This window comes from Protopterus annectens, chromosome 12.part0, assembly GCF_019279795.1.
Source record: "Protopterus annectens isolate FY-2018-M chromosome 12.part0, PAN1.0, whole genome shotgun sequence".
Taxonomy (NCBI): domain Eukaryota; kingdom Metazoa; phylum Chordata; order Ceratodontiformes; family Protopteridae; genus Protopterus; species Protopterus annectens.
The window spans coordinates 257,082,319-257,102,920 of record NC_056746.1 but is presented as its reverse complement, the minus strand read 5'-3'; the positions used below and the strand labels follow the sequence as shown (position 1 = coordinate 257,102,920).

At 38.2% G+C, this 20,602-nt stretch overlaps 1 protein-coding gene across 1 annotated transcript in view; it reads right to left on the bottom strand.

The window, feature by feature from the left end:
• NLRC3 (NLR family CARD domain containing 3) overlaps positions 1-20,602 on the bottom strand; it is a 778,434-nt gene that overhangs the window by 333,949 nt on the left and 423,883 nt on the right. The window contains exon 7 of the mRNA XM_044089322.1: positions 10,343-10,426. Coding sequence (XP_043945257.1) covers positions 10,343-10,426 — 84 coding nt within the window. The remainder of the gene's footprint in view (positions 1-10,342; positions 10,427-20,602) is intronic.

Sequence of the window (20,602 nt, the reverse complement as noted above, 5' to 3'; positions counted from 1 at the left end):
AGAAGTAGGAAATCCAGGGTGACTATATATGAAAACATTATTTATACCTTTGCCATTTCAAGACATATTTAACATTAATACTTTTGTTGATACCTGGTGCAGAGTCTGCCCCCAACCTTAGCTGCCACTTCAGTTCTTTTACTTCTAGTACAGTGGCATAGTCCCCGAAAAACATTTCCACCTGTTCAAGTATAAAAAACTTGAACTTTGTGAATGAGTTACATATGGAGGAATGTCTGGCTAATGCGTTATGTCCATCTAAAGCTCTGATCGTACCGTTGTGTTCCTTGATGCGATTTGATAATTTTCTGCAAATTTTTCCAACGTAGAAGCTTTGGCAGGACTGGCATACTGCTACGTAAACCACATTGGGACTATGGCAGTCAAAATGACTGGAAAAGGAGATTTTGTAGTTATTGTGTGCAAATTTAAAAGAGGCGCCCAACATAATGTATTGGCAGCATACACACTTGCCGTACTGAAACATTCCTGGTGGGTCAGTTTTATTGGAAAGTTTGTTAAGTAGTAAGGCTGAGTCCTTATTTTCAAAAGCACGTTGCAGAGTCCTTGTCCTTTTGTATGAAAACAGAGGTTCATTTCCTAAAACTTCTAGCAAGGGATCAGAGCTTGTGATAATGTTCCAGTTTGAACAGATTATGTCCCTGATAGCAGCCATATCGCGGCTGATAGGGATCGGAAAACTTAGGCTTCTGTCTGTCGTAGTCTGAGAGGTCACATCTTTCGGGGTGAAGCCATGTTTAAGGATAGGTAGGAATTTAGTGTGCCTCTCTCGAGACACCTCTGCAGCTGTTTTGTAGATAAGATTTCGGGGGTAATGTTTCTGTGCAAATAGTTCACTTGGAATCTCACTTTTTTAAGCAGTTGTGTTCTTTGTTTATAGAGATGGAAGTGTCCAAGTAAGAAATTGCTGTGCCACGTCCTGATTTTACAAAATTCAAAAAGGAAATGCTTTTGTTAACTTCATCTATAAACATTTCTAGTTGTGTTGCTGTACCTGTCCACGCAAAGAAAATATCATCTATGTAACGAAAATATAATTTTGTGTACATAAAGCCAGGTAAATGCACAAGGGTCTCTAATTCCCAAGTGGCCAAAACCAGGTTTGCATAGGCTGGGGCCATTTTTGAGCCCATAGCTACCCCTTTTACCTGTTGGAACACATCAGAGTTAAAATGGAAAAAGTTGTTTGAGAGTACTCTAGGTTTAGGTCAACTAAAAAAGAAAAGTCTTTTCAACCCCATTTTAGATAACACTTTAGCAGTTTTTCTTAATGTATGTGAAAAAGACATAAGAAATTTATCTACTAGTGCCCCGACCCAAAAGTGGTTCAACCTTTCCAAAGAAGAAATGGAGGCACTGTCTTTTTTCAAAAATGACCATACTCTGCGCATTATGAAAGCCGATAAAGGCACAGGTATTGTATTGATGGAACAATCTGAATATATTACTAACATAGAGTCGGAGCTTAACAACAGTGAGTTTTATAGAAAAGTCACAACAGATTTTGTTCAACAGAAATTTCAGAAAATAGATTCCTTACTTAAGAGACTAGAAGAGGACCAATACATTACTTTAGAAGAATTACAGTTCTTACAAGTTCTTGATCCAAGCTTAGGAAAATGTTTTGGTATCCCTAAAATTCACAAAAATGCCAATAAACCCCCTTTCAGGCTGATCATATCAAATAAACGCACCAAAACAGAATGTATGGCAGAATATATAGACCATGTTTTGAACCCTATAGTGCAGAAAACACCATTTTACATCAGAGACTCCTGGGGTTTCTTAAATGAACTGTACAAAGCTAATCTTGACCTAAGCAACTGTATATTTGTAACTTTGGATGTAGTATCATTATACACAAACATCCCGCATGCTGAAGGATTGTCTATGGTTAAGTTGTATCTGAAAAAATATGCTAAATTACAGCCTGCCACTATCATGACCTTGAATGCATTCATTGACACTGTTCTTAAAAACAACTTTTTCCATTTTAACTCTGACGTGTTCCAACAGGTAAAAGGGGTAGCTATGGGCTCAAAAATGGCCCCAGCCTATGCAAACCTGGTTTTGGCCACTTGGGAATTAGAGACCCTTGTGCATTTACCTGGCTTTATGTACACAAAATTATATTTTCGTTACATAGATGATATTTTTTTGCGTGGACAGGTACAGCAACACAACTAGAAATGTTTATAGATGAAGTTAACAAAAGCATTTCCTTTTTGAATTTTGTAAAATCAGGACGTGGCACAGCAATTTCTTTCTTGGACACTTCCATCTCTATAAACAAAGAACACAACTGCTTAAAAAAGTGAGATTCCAAGTGAACTATTTGCACAGAAACATTACCCCTGAAATCTTATCTACAAAACAGCTGCAGAGGTGTCTCGAGAGAGGCACACTAAATTCCTACCTATCCTTAAACATGGCTTTACCCCGAAAGATGTGACCTCTCAGACTATGACAGACAGAAGCCTAAGTTTTCCGATCCCTATCAGCCGCAATATGGCTGCTATCAGGGACATAATCTGTTCAAACTGGAACATTATCACAAACTCTGATTCCTTGCTAGACGTTTTAGGAAATGAACCGCTGTTTTCATACAAAAGGACAAGGACTCTGCAACGTGCTTTTGAAAATAAGGACTCAGCCTTACTACTTAACAAACTTTCCAATAAAACTGACCCACCAGGAATGTTTCAGTGTGGCAAGTGTGTATGCTGCCAATACATTATGGTGGGCGCCTCTTTTAAATTTGCACACAATAACTACAAAATCTCCTTTTCCAGTCATTTTGACTGCCATAGTCCCAATGTGGTTTACGCGGCAGTATGCCAGTCCTGCCAAAGCTTCTACATTGGAAAAACTTGCAGAAAATTATCAGATCGCATCAAGGAACACAACGGTGCGATCAGAGCTTTAGATGGACATAATGCATTAGCCAGACATTCCTCCGTATGTAACTCGTTCACAAAGTTCAAGTTTTTTATACTTGAACAGGTGGAACTGTTTTTCGGGGACTATGCCACTCTACTAGAAGTAAAAGAACTGAAGTGGCAGCTAAGCTTGGGGGCAGACTCTGCACCAGGTATCAACGAAAGTATTAATGTTAAATGTGCCTTGAAATGGCAAAGGTAAAGTGCATTGTACTAATATATATATATATATATATATATATATATATATATATATATATATATATATATATATATGTTATAAATAATGTTTTCATATATAGTCACCCTGGATTTCCTACTTCAGAGACAATAACCACGAATATATCCCATGAAACATTACTGGTTAAAAATCATTATTAAGCTTTTTCACTGGTCCACAGAGTTTAACCAATGCCTATACTTTATGAAAATTCTATTAACAATATTATTGGTATGCATTGTCATGTCCATCATAATTGGTCATTTGGGTTGCCCTATGTTTATGCATTTTCCTTTGGGCTACTGTTTTCCTATTTGATATTAACTACGTAATCTCAATATACATTGGACATTGATGTTTCTAAGACATGTTTATGCATTTTATGATGAAAGTTGTTTTGTTTTTAATGATTACAAAGTATTCATTGGCCCATTGTTTCCACACAGAAAGTTAATTTGAAAGTATATGGATGTCCCAGTTTTATGTAAATCTCAAACCTAATCCCCATGTATATATAAATGAGAAAAACATCTGTAATCTTTTAATTCTGATGAAGTTCTTGGATATTAAAGAATGAAAGCGCTAAATTAAACTCATCAGTTCCAGCGTGTTTTTCCTTATGAAGTAGATGCCTCTGAAGTTTTTACGTTTGAATTAATGGTGTTCTTCAGTTCATGCAAACGTTTTTTAAAGTAATATATATATATATATATATATATATATATGTGTGTGTGTGTGTGTGTGTGTGTCTGTCTGTGTGTGTGTGTGTGTGTATATATATATATATATATATATATATATATATATATATATATGTATGTATAAATAAATGGGTCTCCTGAAAATATTGAAATCCTAGAAGATTGAAGATAACAGTGTCGAGAGAAAATCAGAAAAAAATTATTTCAGCAAAGGACCCAATCGGCGAATGTATTCCCAGGGTAAATAACCTGTTGGCCAACAAGGTGAACTTTGCCCTTTTCCTAACTGTAGTCTGATTTTAGAGTTGGTATATTTAGTTGGGGGGGGGTGTGAGGGCACAGACGCCACCTGGATGATTTGGGGATAGTGCTGTTTCAATTTCTTGATGTCTGCTGTTATTCATCTATTCAGTGTTTCGCTGAAGTGGGTTTTCGCTGATTTCGTCTTGAAAATGTCATCTTTGATCTTCTGGGATTTCAATGTTATGAAGTAGACCCATATATATATATATATATATATATATATATATATATATATATATATATATATATATATATATATATATATATATATATATATATATATATATATACACACATATATATATATAGGATGCTGACAATTGGTCAAAAGTATCCTTTGTCAAATGAGCAAAATATGGTTTAGTTGATCGCATGTACTGCCTTTTGTTATTGTGAGATCATGGTACAGTGCAAGGGGGGAAGCACCTCTTGCAAAATACAATGTTTATTTATTTATTTTTCACTTGCTTTCAATAGGCTGCTGTCAACAAGTTGTATTCGACCAATTGCCTTTGAACGAATTGAATTTTCGATGGATAGTAACACATCCGTATATATACATAGTTTAATGTAGTCACCCAATTAATGTTTTGTGAAGAGAGGAGGAAATCATACTACCGAGGGAAAAGCCAGTCAGAAAAGGGACAGCATGTAAATACCACATGTACAACGAGCAAGAAGTGTGCATCGAACTACAAACCCTGGAGATGTAAGCCACCATAGTTATGTCTTAACTAAGGCTACAGCCCCAGTTATTAACACTTATTTTTTTTCTTTTTAACTTAAGACTGCTGCTGCTGGGCATTAAAGGTGGCTGCAGTATGAAACCAATTGACAACATTAATAATAACATGTTTGTATAAACCTGAATGGTTTGGGGCATGAACTCCTATCATATTGTCATGGTGATGTGAGAATATTGAATATCAAACAAGATCATCCTATTGACAGCAGGGACACAGGCAGAGGGATACTCCGGGTATTGATTATGGGTCCATGTTGCAAAAAGATATATGTATGTACATCTTCACTGTCCTAATACCAAATTGTCGGATGGTGCTTAATATGCCAAATACATTGGTAATAATGACACATGTGATTACAAACACCTTGGTGCTAAAATCTTGAAGGCATTTTTGCATTATTTTCTGCTGTGCAGAGCAAAGTAAATACAATTGAATGTAATAAAGTGATATCAGAGTCATTCACAATGTTTATTTAATTTCTCTTTGACAAAGGTCAGCATGCTTGCAAGTAGCTGGAACAGTAAGCATATGAACTATAATACAGAGGGCAAACTGTATTTTGGAATATAATGAGGACATTGAAGCCAAAATAATCTTTGGATACATACTAATTCCTGAAATGTGGTCTACTGGTTATCAGTTCACATCTGCTGCAAAGGTAAGGTTAAGTCTTGTAAATGTGGCAGCTGTTTGTGCATTGGCATGAGGAATAGTAAAATGATGGTAACATTAAAAGTATGGGTGGCAAAGGGTTTATATGACACGAAGGGATAAAACTACGAAGAAAGATTAAGTGCACTTAAAACTAATTCCTCAGTGGCAATTTCTCTGGCATGTGGCTACTCTCAGTTTCACAAGTTTAGATAGTTTACTAAGGTATCTAATATATGCAACGATTAGCCGGAAGTATATATTGTTTCTTTTCTTTTCTTTTTCACCAGCTTAATTTGAGTTAAACTGCTATGAAATCCCAAGTGGTTTGCTGCACAGTTCTTTGTCTATGATCATATTTGTTCAGGATTATTTTCCCTTAGTTGAAAAATTCCATTTTTATACTATTCCTGAAAGGTTATAACATTTGAAATTATATATGAGATGTAGCTAATATTCAGTTCTGCCAGTATATTTCATCTGCAAATAAAATAGCTGCTACATAAGAGAAATATCATGTTGTGTTTAATTAGAATGCACATGGATGGACAATCTTAAAATGTTACAAAATAAACATGCACAGTGAGAAAATTGTCTGATGGGGGGTGAGGGAATTAAGTTTTTAGGGGAACAGTACTCATGGAAGTGCCATGGTTAATTCTGTCAATTTGGTTTACAGCAAAGAAAAATCCATCAATACCATCAAAACAAACAAGCAATTCTGGAAACTTCTTTGATGCAGGTAAAATACTCTGCATTCATGTGTAAAGCTTTACCCTCTGTACCACTAATATAAGTCTGAGGTAACAAAACCTCTATGTAAGTTATTAATGCTTCAGAGATTATTTGCTTTTAGTTGAGTGTGATGTTTCCATCTTTTGTGAAAAGCCAATTGGTGGAAAAATGATATGTGCTACAAACCAATGTCATATGAAGGAAGGTATTTTAATTTGCTATGTAATCCTTTACATTTGTATTAATGTGAGCTGAAATAACTTTTCAAATGTGAAAGTAGTTACATTTATCAAGTGAAAAAACAAGTGAATATTTTAAAAGTTATTAGTCCTTTGATTTCATCATTTTACTCCCAGATTCACCAAGATACAGTCTCCCAGCTAGATGAGTAGCTTTTACTGGTAACTGTTTTACCAGAGGATTAATAGCTGTTTACAGTCTGTGACATTTAGGTGTCATATAAATTATTCAGCTAAATCCTTGACTAAATGGGTTTGAGTGGAAAGAGTTGGTTTTATGCTACCTATTATTAGTGTATATGCATCTATTGTTAGGCTGGATAATAGTTTTAGTCTCTATAAATCTATTAAACATGTTTTAGGATTAAAATATGTACAAACGTTTTTATGTACATGTATGAAATGAAATATCCAGCTGTATTTTTGTAACTTACTTAATAAACTTTTTTTCAGGCTCAGTTTTATTTACAGTGAAAAGGGATTGTAATGAATACAATTTTTGCCCCGACTATGCAAAACTGTTTATGGGCTATCCATTAGAAAAATATTACTGTATATAATTATTTCAGAGAAAAATATCTTATATATAAGCATTGCGACTCTTTGTATTTGTCAGGGTTCTGAAGCCTCTTTACATAGAGTGTCAGTGTTGCTCTGTCTATTCTTTCTTACCTACTGGCTTTGTGGGAGAGAGAAATAGAAATAAATGTGGCCTAATTATGAATGTCATTGCAGTATACGGGGTGTAGCCAACTGCCTCTTGTGATCATATCCTTTCTTCTATACTACAGCTTTATACTGGGAAGTCATGAATTTTAAATTTGTTCTTTCAGACTGCATGTTTGCAATTTACTTTAACTACCCTTCTGAGTGTCCATCTGCCTTGACATCACTGACCTTCTACTGCCTTTAACTCCATTTATATTGTTTTTCTGCAGGCCTTCCAGGCTTGTTCTATATCTTTAATGTGAGTGGTGCATTAATACTTCTGCACACTCTGTCTATGCACTATGCTGTGCTATGTTTAATGATCTAGTACTGTCTTGCTCAGAGCTACAGTGATCTGACCAATGATTGCTTCTCCAAAGCTGGACCAAGTGGTCAAATGAAGCTTTTAGATTTCATAAACTATATCTTTCCCTGAGAGTTTGCAAATATAAAATGAGTTGTAATAAAGTGTGTGTGTGTGCGTGTGTGTGTGTGTGTGTGTGTGTGTGTGTGTGTGTGTGTGTGTGCGTGCGTGTGTGTGTGTGTGTGTGTGTGTGTGTGTGTGTATATACACGCGTGTATATTTGTGTGCTTGGAAGTGTTAGGAGACATCTTCCCCACAGGTGTTAGTGAGTCTGGAAAGCTCCATTTAATCATCTTGGTGAGATGTAAAGGCTTCAGTTAAATTGCTTCCAAGCAGGTGTACTATATTGACTTGCAAAGTGCATTATACCTCAGTTATATGTCCTTCTCCACATTTTTGATATATGGTTCTATGTGCATCAGACTTAGGCTGTGGTATTCTCTTGTTTCTACTACCACACTGTGTTTTTAATCTGTAACAGCATGTTTATAGGGTCTATATTATAAGAGCAAATGCTTAAAATAGCGAATGCTGTATAACTGACCCTAAAATATTGAAATGGCAAAATGCCAAACACAAGGAATGGCGATTTTCTTCCCAGGGAAAAAAAATTGCTGCTCCGTAAAAACAAAAACAAAAAATAAAAAAAACAAACAAACATAAAAGAGAGTGGGGGGCTTTGCCCCCCCCCCCCACTTAAATATACCAACTCTGAGATTGCATCACAGTGGAGGAAATGGCAAAGTCCCGAAAACAGCCCAGTGTGTTTGGGATTTTGATGTTTCGATTAAAAAGATTTGATTAAACAGCGTTCACTATTTTAAGCGGTTGCTGATTTAATAGGGGACCTGTTTATAGTGTCATACTTGTTAAATGACTTGTTGTACTGCACTGTTGTCTGTGTTGTATTCTGTGCAGCGCTGACTGCTATGACATGAGAAGATGTTAGCCCTCACTGCTGTATGTTCTCCCACCACTGCTTGGAATGCTAGTTACCTGATTCAGAGAGCCTAGGTACTGTGGCCTTTCTTAAACACTTGGGTTTGCTAAATGTCAGTTCATGTCTTTTTTTTTTTTTTTTTGGATGCACGGACTTATTAATTAAGTAAAAACATGTTTTGTTCCAGAGCTTCAGCATGCACAAGCTTAAAAATAAATCCCTTTTCTTAATGGTCTTAATACCCAAGCTTAGTAGTGCATTACGAAAACTTGTTAGACATAGTGATTGAAACAATACAGGATCACAATGAGCTTGGAAAAAGAAATACAAGTCCGTACCACAGCGCAGCCTATATAATATTGAAAGAAGGGCACAAGATTTCAGTTCGGTTTCATAACTTAATATGTTCATTATTGTTGTTGGGGGCTAGCTTTAACTGTCCTACTGGCTGAAGTGTGCTGTTAAATAAGGGGCAGTGTTTTGTTCTAGCACTGGCTGCAGCAGACATTTAGACCTGCACAATTTACATCAGTGTTTCTTCATTCTGAACCCCAAGACATTTTCCCATGACCAATAGGTGTGAATCGCTGTGAAAATGTCTATAGCACAGGCATAAAGTAACACTAGTAAGCGATGTTTAGACTCGTCATACTTGCTGACCATTGACTTTTATTTCCCTTATTGCACAAAACTTGGAAATTGAGTGAGTGGATTAGTTTGTAGTATATCAACTGCAAACAATTCACAAACAAGTTGTAGTGACTTGGTAAAAACTGTCACGAACAGCTCAAAGGAAATATCACAGTCAAACACTCCATCAAAAAGGTATACCTTTTCCTGATTCCTACTGCAAATCTGAGAATGCCATCAGTGTACTAAATGCACGGTGAGCACTCATAAAATATATCCATTATTGTTCAATTAATTATGCAAGCACTGAGATCAGTATAGAGCTGTCCAGTTGCAACCTATCATGTAATCCCAAGAAAGCTCCAAAATACATGCCCTCATGAAAAAGATAACTGAAAATAAAATGTATGTATTTTAAGGAACAGCAATATCCCAGCCAACATCATAGACTCTAGTGGGTGATATGTATTCAGACATTTACAAGGATATCACATTTTTCAAGTTTAACAACAACTTTTCTTGTTTTTACCTTTAAACTTCAGTGGAGATTGCAGTTTCATGTTTTGCATGTTTTTGGCTCCTCACAGCTGACCAATAGCTGCCTCACAGCCCCACCTTTTCCACTAGACCTCTCCTCACAGCCCCACCTTTTCCACTAGATCTCTAACCCCCCAACTATTTCTGATCCATGATCATGGATGGTGAGATTGATTCACCTTTGTCAGCATCATACTATTGCTGGAGTATCTATTCACTCCTATTCCCAGCCCTTGTTTACATCTGGTAACACCCCATGATTGGAGTGTGCAGTGACTGTTTGTGCTACCCTGCTCTCACTTCTACAAGGGGCTGATGTCAGCAAACCAGCATGCTCTGTCTTCACCAGGGCCATCAATTGCACCAGTGTGCCCTGAGCATGCATCCTCCCTTCTTCCCTCAAGAATGGACATGCCTATCCCCCTCTGGCTGTGCCATCAAGATCACATGCTGATACCTGAACTTAGGTCACCTGGGCCATAGTAAGGGCTTTATCACACTATACCATGAGCATAGGTGACCACTTCTGAAAATAATGCAAGCCATATTGCCTGTGTTAACTTTTCCACTCCAAAACTACAGACAAAAAGTTGCCATTGAAAACTTACTTGAGTGACACCAAGCCTTGGTTAATCTTCAGGGCATCAGATAATGCTTTTGCACCTTTTGGTCCAATGCAGTTGTTCCTCATGCTAAATGGAGACAAAAAAAGTCATATCCTTATGTTACTGAGATAAGTTTACAGCCATGTGTTGTAGTCCCACTGTTTCACAACAGAAGTCACTAGACTCATGTAATGCAAAATATATTCACTTTTTGCAAGGTGCACATAGTTTTGTTCTCAAAAATTGTGATTAAATGACTTTCTTATGACAAGACAAGAACACAGGCTACATCCATGCAAAGTGACATCTGAAAATGCAAATAATTAATTTCATAGCTAAAAACAAATTAGGTCATACCCAGATATATAGCATTCAAAATAAAATGCATCAGTAAGGGTTTACAGTCCCATGCCTAAGCTACTGTGGAATATAGTACCACTGACAGGTAGACTTCTGCAAGATATTGACAATTATAATGACAAACACTGTTTATTGCATAGGGTACTTTACCCCCTAATATGAGGGCTCTCCCCCCACATCACCAGTCTGTAAATTTACTATGTCTGAGGTCACACCAACTCAGAAAAGGGAATGGAGTATAGAACTAGATTCATGTAAAAACACAAGTTAGTGCTGTTCTCATTGTTTCTGCTTTTCCTTTCTACAACACTTGTAAAATTTGTTGTTCCTGCATTCAGTTTGATATTTGTTAGTTACTGCATTGTATTCAAATGTCTTAAGCTTATCTGTTTCCATATTTTTTCTGCTACATTCTTTGTTCATGGTATGGTGTTATAACAATCCTGTGTTACTTTCAACAGTGCACCGTTTCAATGCATTATTCTGATATAAGATGTTCTTTGACATAATTATGTAAGGACTGTTGCCCGTTTGCAAGAAAACATAAAAACTCTTATATGGGGGCTTTGAATTAGTTCATTTTCCCCATCCTTAGCAATATTTAGGTCTGCTGTATGAACGGTTAAGATGTTTCTTTTTCAGGAATCTCTGCACACTTTCTATTAGATGGTTTATGCAGAAAGTAGAATTATATTCACTTATGGATGAATTAATGGTCTATATTTATTTATTTATTTTATTTTACATTTGTTTACTAGGATAGTCTGACTGGACACATGTCCATTTACAGCGGAGGCCTGGGGAGAAAAGCTTTACATTCAGTACAGAAAAACAAATAGTTGTACAATATAATAACAGTATCATCATCTATATAGAAGCAAAAAATTGACAACAGATAAAAATACAACTTTTGATACAAAAAAACAAAATTAGACACTAGGTAAAAAATACAACTTTCGATACAGAAACAGAAATTGACACTAGATAAGCATTATAACTAACCATAGAAACAGAGACTAGAAATTAATTAGTGTAAGTTTAGCATAAGCTAGTATAACTATTAGAAACTTGAGTAGAAAATAAAATTCCTGATACTATAGAAACAATTACAGAGGGAATAATTGGTTATGAAGCTATCTGGAGTGGTAGAAACAGTGAAGAATAGTATCTTAGTATCACACGAGGAACTCACTATGCTTTTCTGACTATACTGGTAATATATCAGTTGAACTCTAATTTGACATCTGTTATAATCCCAAGGTCTTTATGTTATTATTTTTTAAGGTTAAAAGAATGAAAAGCAAAAGCACAAAACAAAAGTTAGCAGCTCCTAACGAAGTGCACCACACTCTGTGCAGTACTTAAAAACAGAAACATATTAATCATACTCAGTGTTATTGACTTCTATTAAACATTTCACACAGAGTACATTTCAGATAATACATTCTTTAAGCTCTCCAAATGTTTCATTTTTAGATGTGAAGAATGCATTGTCTGAAACATTCTGTGTGTGAAGATTTGTATTTAACTTAATAAACAGATACGAATGAGGCATTTTTTAAAAACCTTAAAGCATCCTTAAGGTGTTACTACTCAATGCAAGCTAGAAGCCTCCAGCAAGAAACTCCACACCCTACAAGCTCTCCTAACTCTGGAGAATATAGACATCTGTGCTTTTACTGTGACTTGGTTAAAAGGTGCAGAAAGTACACGCAGTACGTGGCTACAGTGCCTTCCACACATTTAGACCAACAGCAACACAGACAGGGTCTAAAGGTGGAGGTGTCTGGATCTACATTAGCAACAACTGTACCTCCAGGTTGGTTAAACAGGATGATGCCCTGGAATTCATCTATGCACAAGTCACCTTAGATAAAGCTAATTATAGGTCAGCATCTATGCCCCAAGAATCTCATAACTTGTAGCTAGACCTACTGACGACACTCACCATCCAACCAAATACCAAAAACTCACGGGGGACCTTAATTAACCCTCTATAGACTGGGAAACATACACTGTCTCAAACTTGCAGACACAACATCCTCTCGACTTTATCAACACAAATACCCTGGACCGAATAGAGCACACTCCAACCAGAGGTTCAAATATACCGGACCCAGTACTCACCAGCATGAAGGAGTGCTGCACCCCGCCCCCACCTTGTGTCACATCCTCACTGATGATGCTGTATCACAAAGCTCTCTTTTTCAAAATAAAAATCAACTTGGAAAACCTAACTAAGCCTGTAAAAGTTAGGAATCATTGTAAAGAAAACTACACCTTAATGAGTGACAGCTTGTCGAAATACAATGCCCCTGAACCCTGAGATCACAACAACCTATGCAGAATTGTTCACAGAAACCCTGTACAAAAATGTGAATGGCATACAGGCTGCTGTACCTACCAGAAGTAAGCCCACAACAAACACCAAAAGCAAACCATACTGGTGGAATACCAACCTTAGCAGGGTATATAACAAAAAGAAAAAAGTCATTGCCAAAATCAGAAAGAGCTACTCTCATAAAGACAAAAGCTTTCTAATTACACTAAAGAAGAAACTAAGAAGATTAATTAAGTCCAACAAGGCCAAGTACAATGCCAGGATAGCCTCTTAGGCTAAGGACAACCACAAGAACATCCACAATTACATCTGAAGCGTTAAAGGTAACACACAGCCATGTGCTGAATTGGTGGTAAATGGCACCACCTTCACTGAACAGACAGACATAGTGAATCTGCTGGCTGACAAATTCAGCTCAAACCTCAACCCCTCTCTCCCCGCTCCCCCTGTGAAATCCCTTATAGTATATCCTCCCAACTATCAGCAGGGAGTAGGTTTTGGCGGTACTTGCCAAGGCCAAAAACACTACCTCAATGGACCTTGACAATATTCTGAGTTGCTTTCTAATTAGCTTAAAATATGACCTTTTAGGACCACTTGAAGCACGTTTCAACTGCAGCCTCAAAACAGGTTATGTACCAAGTGAATGGAGGGTTGCAACAGTCATCCCTCTTCACAAGGGTGGCCCTCAGCTGACCCTGAAAACTACAAACCTATCAGTTTGAGAAGTCTAATATGCAAAGCCATGGAATAAATTATCATGGAAATGATCAACAAGGGCATTGGCAACCTACAGACATTGGACCCATCACTGTTGGGTTTTGTCAAGGAAAGGTCTTGCCTACTTATAAGTAAGGGTATGGCATACAGGTCCAAGGAATATATAGTACCACTTTACTTGGCCTTTATCAGATCCACCATTGAGTACAATGCCCCCTTCAGCATGTACCTGAAAAGGCATTTGCAACAGTTGGCATGCCCACAAAGGTTCCTCTCCAGGAGAATCCAGGGTATTAACACACTGTCCTACACAGACCTCTTTAAGGCCCTGTCACTACACTCAGCCTCCCACAGGTTACTGAGAGATGATTTATGCCTGGTGTATAAGACATTCTCATATTCAGCTCTGATGGATCTTTTACACATCCGCACTAGAAACACTAAATCCAAGGATTTTAATTTTGCCTGTGACATAAGTAGAACATGCTGGTGAGACCCATATGTGTCTCTAGGGATCCTTGTGCTATGGAATAGGGTCATTATCCATGTGAAACAGAGTTCATCCTTGACCCTATTCAAATGTAACCTGGACCATTGGATGGGAAATTGTAAATTCACCCCTGGTCTGGCCCCCATGTCTGTAATGGACAGAAGCAGACAGTAAGTAAAATATTACCTAATTAACATACCCCCCCCCCCCACACACACAAACAGCTTAGCCATCTCCAAGCTAACATACCACTCTTGATAGACATCCAAGTTACACAGGGGCACAATTGGATTGATTACACAGCTAGGCTTATAAAGGCCCTGGTTATTGGCTTAGTGTGTATATATACATATATATATATATATATATATATATATATACATATATATCTAATATATATATATATATATATATATATATATATATATATATATATATATATAGATATATATATAATCACTGGCTCTTTTTCAGTTGTCTTTTTCACATAATGAAAACATAATTACTGTAGTTAGAACAAGAAGAGCACATGCAGGTAACTGATAGTCTCTACAAAGAAAACACAGTTTATTGTTATAAACCACTGCTGGTAATCGTTGGTATACATTTTGAACAGATTTACAGCACACCTCTGGTGCACCACCATGACCCAAGAAGAACAGTTTGATATGCAGAGAGTGGATGGCAGCACCCTCAACCAGCTTAAATGTGCCGATTCATAGAGATGCAATATGTACATAGTAGACCAATCCCTTTTTAAACCAGTGTCCAGTACTGCAGTTCCCCTGTTGGTAGGTGTGACCAACAAAAAGCCAGCGGGGGATAACATGAGCATATCAGTCATTGACAAGTAAAACACTATATAGCTAACAAAATATTATGATGGATTTGTTTTCAGGTTATATAAACACAGGCCAAAAGAAGAGCCATCATGATGGGATTTTATAGTGCTGCAGGACAGGTATTTGGTATAAGAGATGCAGTAGACTGCACCCAATTATCTGTACAAGCACCATCAGCCATGGTTGCCCTTGTTTACATAAATATGCATGGCTACCAATCCATCATTGTACAGGTCATTTTGGTCAGATATTCCAGTGGGCTGATGTCCACACTCATAATTTTCTCATGGGTGAAATCTACCATGGGTAACTGATAGCAGATGCAAGATATCTCCTCAAACCATGGCTAGTAACACTTACTCACAATCCAACATGTATTGTAAAGAACATCATGTGGAATAAAACATGTGGATAATTAAATAATATCATAGTCTGTCTGCACACTTGGAAATGAGATGAGCCTCCACTTTCTGTATGACTAAGTAATATCACAATCCAGAAAAGGCATACAAGATATAGCACTCTGTGTGCTGCACACTATGACCTTGTACTGCCTCAAATAAATACTGGCACAGCCGAGAGGGCAGGGCAGCTGATGTAGGCAATGATTATGATATATGCCACCAACAAAAATGCACACCTGACAGAGACTTTGCCAGTAAAGTACCTGCAGTGTGCAAGACCAGCTCAATTAACATTAGTTTATATAATAATATGAATTCTAACAGGCAGCATATCCAAACTGACAGGCTCTGTTAAAAAATGGCCAATGCCATACATATAAAAAATTGCCATGGATCACAACAGGAATAGGTATTTCCACAGCAAGGCAACAGAACATTGCCATCCAAAGCATGCCAAGAAAAAATAAAAGACAAGTGACAGATAACCTTTCAATGTTGTGAACTGCAGATATTACTACCCCCCAACTGGCACTCGCTACAGCAATGTCTACTACATCTGCAATTACAGTTGTAGCTCAGCATAGTTATTTCTGAGGGTGAAGCAGCCATACCTTTAGCTGTTTCTGAGCCCAGCAATGTGTGTGTGTGTGTGTGTGTGTGTGTGTGTGTGTGTGTGTGTGTGTGTGTGTGTGTACAGTATGGATAAAATGCCAGCTATGTCATCCTGCATGTGTTGAATGATTGCAGTGCTGCTGTGCCATCCTCAGTGTGTGCTGAAGGATACATTGCCAGCTATGTCATCCTGCATGCATGCATGGAAGGATACGGTGCTACAGCCATGCTGATTTCTGAGCCCTGCAATGTATATGTGTGCACACGCTTGTGTGTGCGTGTGCATGTGTGTGTGTGTGTGTGTGTGTGTGTGTGTGTGTGTGTGTGTGTGTGTGTGTACATGTGCAATATGGATACAGTGTATGTACATATATTATCCTGCATGTGTCGAAGGATACAGTACTGCTGTGCCATCCTAAATCTGTATGTGTGTTGAAGGATACAGTGCCAGCTATGTCATCCTGCATGTGTATTGGAGGATACAGTGCTGCAGCCATGCCTCCAGCTGGTTTCTGAGCCCTGCAATGTGTGTGTGTGTGTGTGTGTGTGTGTGTGTGTGTGTGTGTGTGTGTGTGTGTGTGTGTGTGTACAGTATGGATTCAATGCCAACAATGTCATCCTGCATGTGTTGAAGGATACTGTGCCAGCTATGTTATCCTGCATGTGTGTTGGAGGATACAGTGCCAGCTATGTCATCCTGCATGTGTTGAAGGATACAGTGCCAGCTGTGTTATCCTGCATGTATGTGGAAGGATACAATACTAGCTGTGTCATCCTGCGTGTGTATATGGAAGGATACAGTGGCAGCTATGTCATCCTGCATGTGCGTTGAATGATACGGTGCTAGCTGTATTATCCTGCATATATGTGGAAGGATACAATGCTAGCTATGTCATTCTGCTTATGTTTTGAAGGATACAGTGCCAGCTATGTCATCCTGCATGTATGTTGAAGGATACAGTGCCAGCTGTGTCATCTTGCATATGTGATTAAGGATACAGTGCCAGCTGTATCATTTTGCATATGTGTTTAAGGATACAGTGTCAGCAGGTGAGTCCTGCATGTGTGCAGAATGATACAGTGCCAGCTGCTTCATCCTGCATGTGTGTGGAAGGATACAGTGCCAGCTGTGTTATCTTGCATGTGTGTGGAAGGATACAGTGTCAGCTGTGTAAACCTGCATGTGCACTGGAGAATACAGTGCCAGCCGCATTATCCTGCATACGTGTTGTAGGATACAGTGCCATCTGTTTCATCCTGCTGTGTGTTTGGAAGGATGCAGTGACAGCTTTGTCATCCTGAATGTTTGCTGAAGGATACAGTGCCAGCTATGTCATCTCCATGTGAGGGAGATAGAACTGTAGTACAAGTTGTGTGGAATAAGCTATGGAAATCACTTATCAATGAAGATGCCTGTAGACAGAAGTCAGTAATATCCCTGAGACCACAGACCCCATTGCTCAAATGAGGGGTGATGGCTGTTTTTCTCTGAAGCTATCATATGCTATGCTATGCTGCTATCCAATGATTAACCTGGATGTGTTATAGATGGGTGCCTAACATTGCATGCTGTGAATGGAACAGCATCCAGAATGTAACCTATGTTCTGTTCAACTCTGCATGGCAGATGCTGTGCGCATTTATGGCTGCACAAATGCCCGCAAGATTTCAGCATGTTGTAACAGGACATTATCCTCAACAAGGGCCTGTGCATTAGAAAAAAACTCTGTCAGATGCATCCCTAATTCTTCTTTGCCAGAGATAAAGGAGTTTTCCCGACCATATTTTCCAAGGGATGGATATGCCATCAGTGACGACACATTGTACATGTTCTCCATCTTTAAACCAAAATATCTGCATGTACTTATGTGTAGCATATACTGATCATCTACTCTTCCTATATTGCACTTGCATAAGCATCATCAGGTTTGTCATGGAACATCTACTAGCCATGCAGGGTGTCCTACACTGTCTGTTTTACAAACTGCACTGTCAACAAAAGATTCGGTACGGTGCCCACACTAGCTTCATTTGGTCGAATGAGGCCAAATCCACACTATCCACCTTGTGGTGGCCCTGCCATATCATCAACAAATGAACCATGACTGATTAGGGTAGAGAGCACATACCTTACAAAAATATAGTTACATAGCAGTACAATCTGTTATATACAAGGGGTGCCAGTATGAACAACAGAACAGCTGTTCCTGTTAACAGTTTAACAGTATGCATCCACCACCTGTGTCCCATCTTTGTGTATCACTGCCAGCTGTTAACTATGGCAGAGTCTGTGCATAGCCATCACTCTTTTGCCTCCTGTGGAATGTCAGAAACTGGACATAGCAAGCACAGTTACGCATTACATTACTGAAAGTGAGGCACTTACCTCTAATATGTGAGACTGCAACACTATCTCAACTTGGACACTGTGGATGGATACTCCAGAAACAGCAGCGCAAGGAACTTAAATGCTATTGAGGATGAAGTTTCATCCCTTTCAGGCTCCAGCTGTATGCATTTCTCACATACCTTTTTATAAGCCCAGTCTTTTATACCTGTTGTAAAGGGATTTCACTTATCCATCAATCTCCCATGTTCACCTGTGGTATTAATGTCTGCCATTACTGCTTCCATTAGTCTCAGTTGTCATTGTGAGATGGCAACAGTGCAACATCTTTTTGCAGGGTATGCAAGATAAATTGGCGTTCTGCAGCTGTAAAATTCAGTTTCTGATGCCAAGCGCATATATCATCATAGTTTTCACCATTATAGTTTGTACTACAAAGCCCTGGAGTTCACTGCTCCATTAGTATGTGTATGAATTTAATTGTACAGCAGTGTTATTAATGACATATAAAAATGTGCATTAACTGACTATGCATAGCATATGCACAGTACATAATGTATGTATACATGCAAGTTATGGTAATGATCCAAGGTGCAATGTCTTTGTATGCACACAAAAACATAAGAGTAAAACCCATACAAAACAGGGCCATTGAAATGGGCATAATAAATGCTATAGTGGGCCTACATAACTTACTAGTGATACATCTAACATACAGATTTCCTGACACATGGCTTGCCCAGTAATGTTGAAAAATACACCTACATACATCCAACCAACATATGCCCAGCTTACCCAATAGCCATTTTCTGATGAAGGATGATGTATAACAGAGCATCTGTATATCTGCTGGCAGCTGCTGTGCAGGATCCACCAGAGCCCTATGGTATATTGTCATTACCCTGGCTAGTCATGTAACCATAGCCATATACTATACTAAATGTGTTGCCTCCTGTGTTTCACATGCTGAAAAGTAAAGGTATTCAGGAGCTGTGTGATTGGTGTCTTTATGAAAGACATATTGAGTAGAATTGTCCTTAATGCATGCATCAATGACAACATTATGTTTCTGCATGCGTGAATCCTTATATGACACTATGCCCCCAGTGTCTAACCTGCAATGTTGGTGTAAGTGACTGACAATAACCTAACGTGGCTGCAATTGTTTACCAGCCTAGTGCAATGAGGACTCCACAACAAGGACTAAACAGCTGGTGGGAGACATGAAGTGTACTTTCCACTGGATTGTTGGAGCTGTGAATGATCTGACACGGGGCTTGGAAGAGACCAGTGGTTTAAAGTCTGGAAATAATATTAGTGGGTGGTTACAGACTGCCAGTAATATATTGGAAAGTCTCAGTCAGGCAACTATCACATGGCAACCTTTTCTACATGTGATATTTTAGCTGGGTTAGTCTGATGACATCTTGTCTCCATCCTCAGGCAGCCTTGGTGAATAGTATTCATGGACAGCATAATAATGTGGCTGTTTTGAAGATTATGTAGACCCCAACCCCAACTCGGGCCATATGACATTTACTGCTGGAGGGTCACCAATTCTGCCTGAGTAATCTGGACCTTCCTCAGCTATGGCCACTCAGCTGGTAACTGTGGCAGCATTTGTACAATCCACATCCCAGCCTTTTATACCTAAAACTACTGAAATATATTTCTGTGTGGTTTTGTTGATTATAGGTGTAATTCTGTTTGATAGGGAATGCTTAATAGTTAAGTGCATAGTACATATGTGCCATATATCTTAGTACTACTGGTATATGTTACTTTCATAGTTTTGGTTGTATTTGCTGTGAAAGATTGTAGTCTTGGGTGGTTTTTCATCTCATTCATACATGGGTCCTGCCAGGAATGATATATTATTGCTGTAGGCCACATATTCCTTGTGCTTCCTTACTTTACAGTTTTGGTGTTGAAGGCCTCTCACAGTCTCATATTCCATAAATCCTGTGTAACATTCATAAAAAGAAACATTTGAGGATGTGCATGTTTATGCCATAGCATATGCTTTAGTTATCCTGCAAGCCTTGGCCTAAAACAAGTCCCACCTGCTGCATGTGTTTAGCTGTCTCTTGCATGGCCCCACCATTTTTGAATATGTCACTGTATTTCAGCATATAATTGCTTGTCTT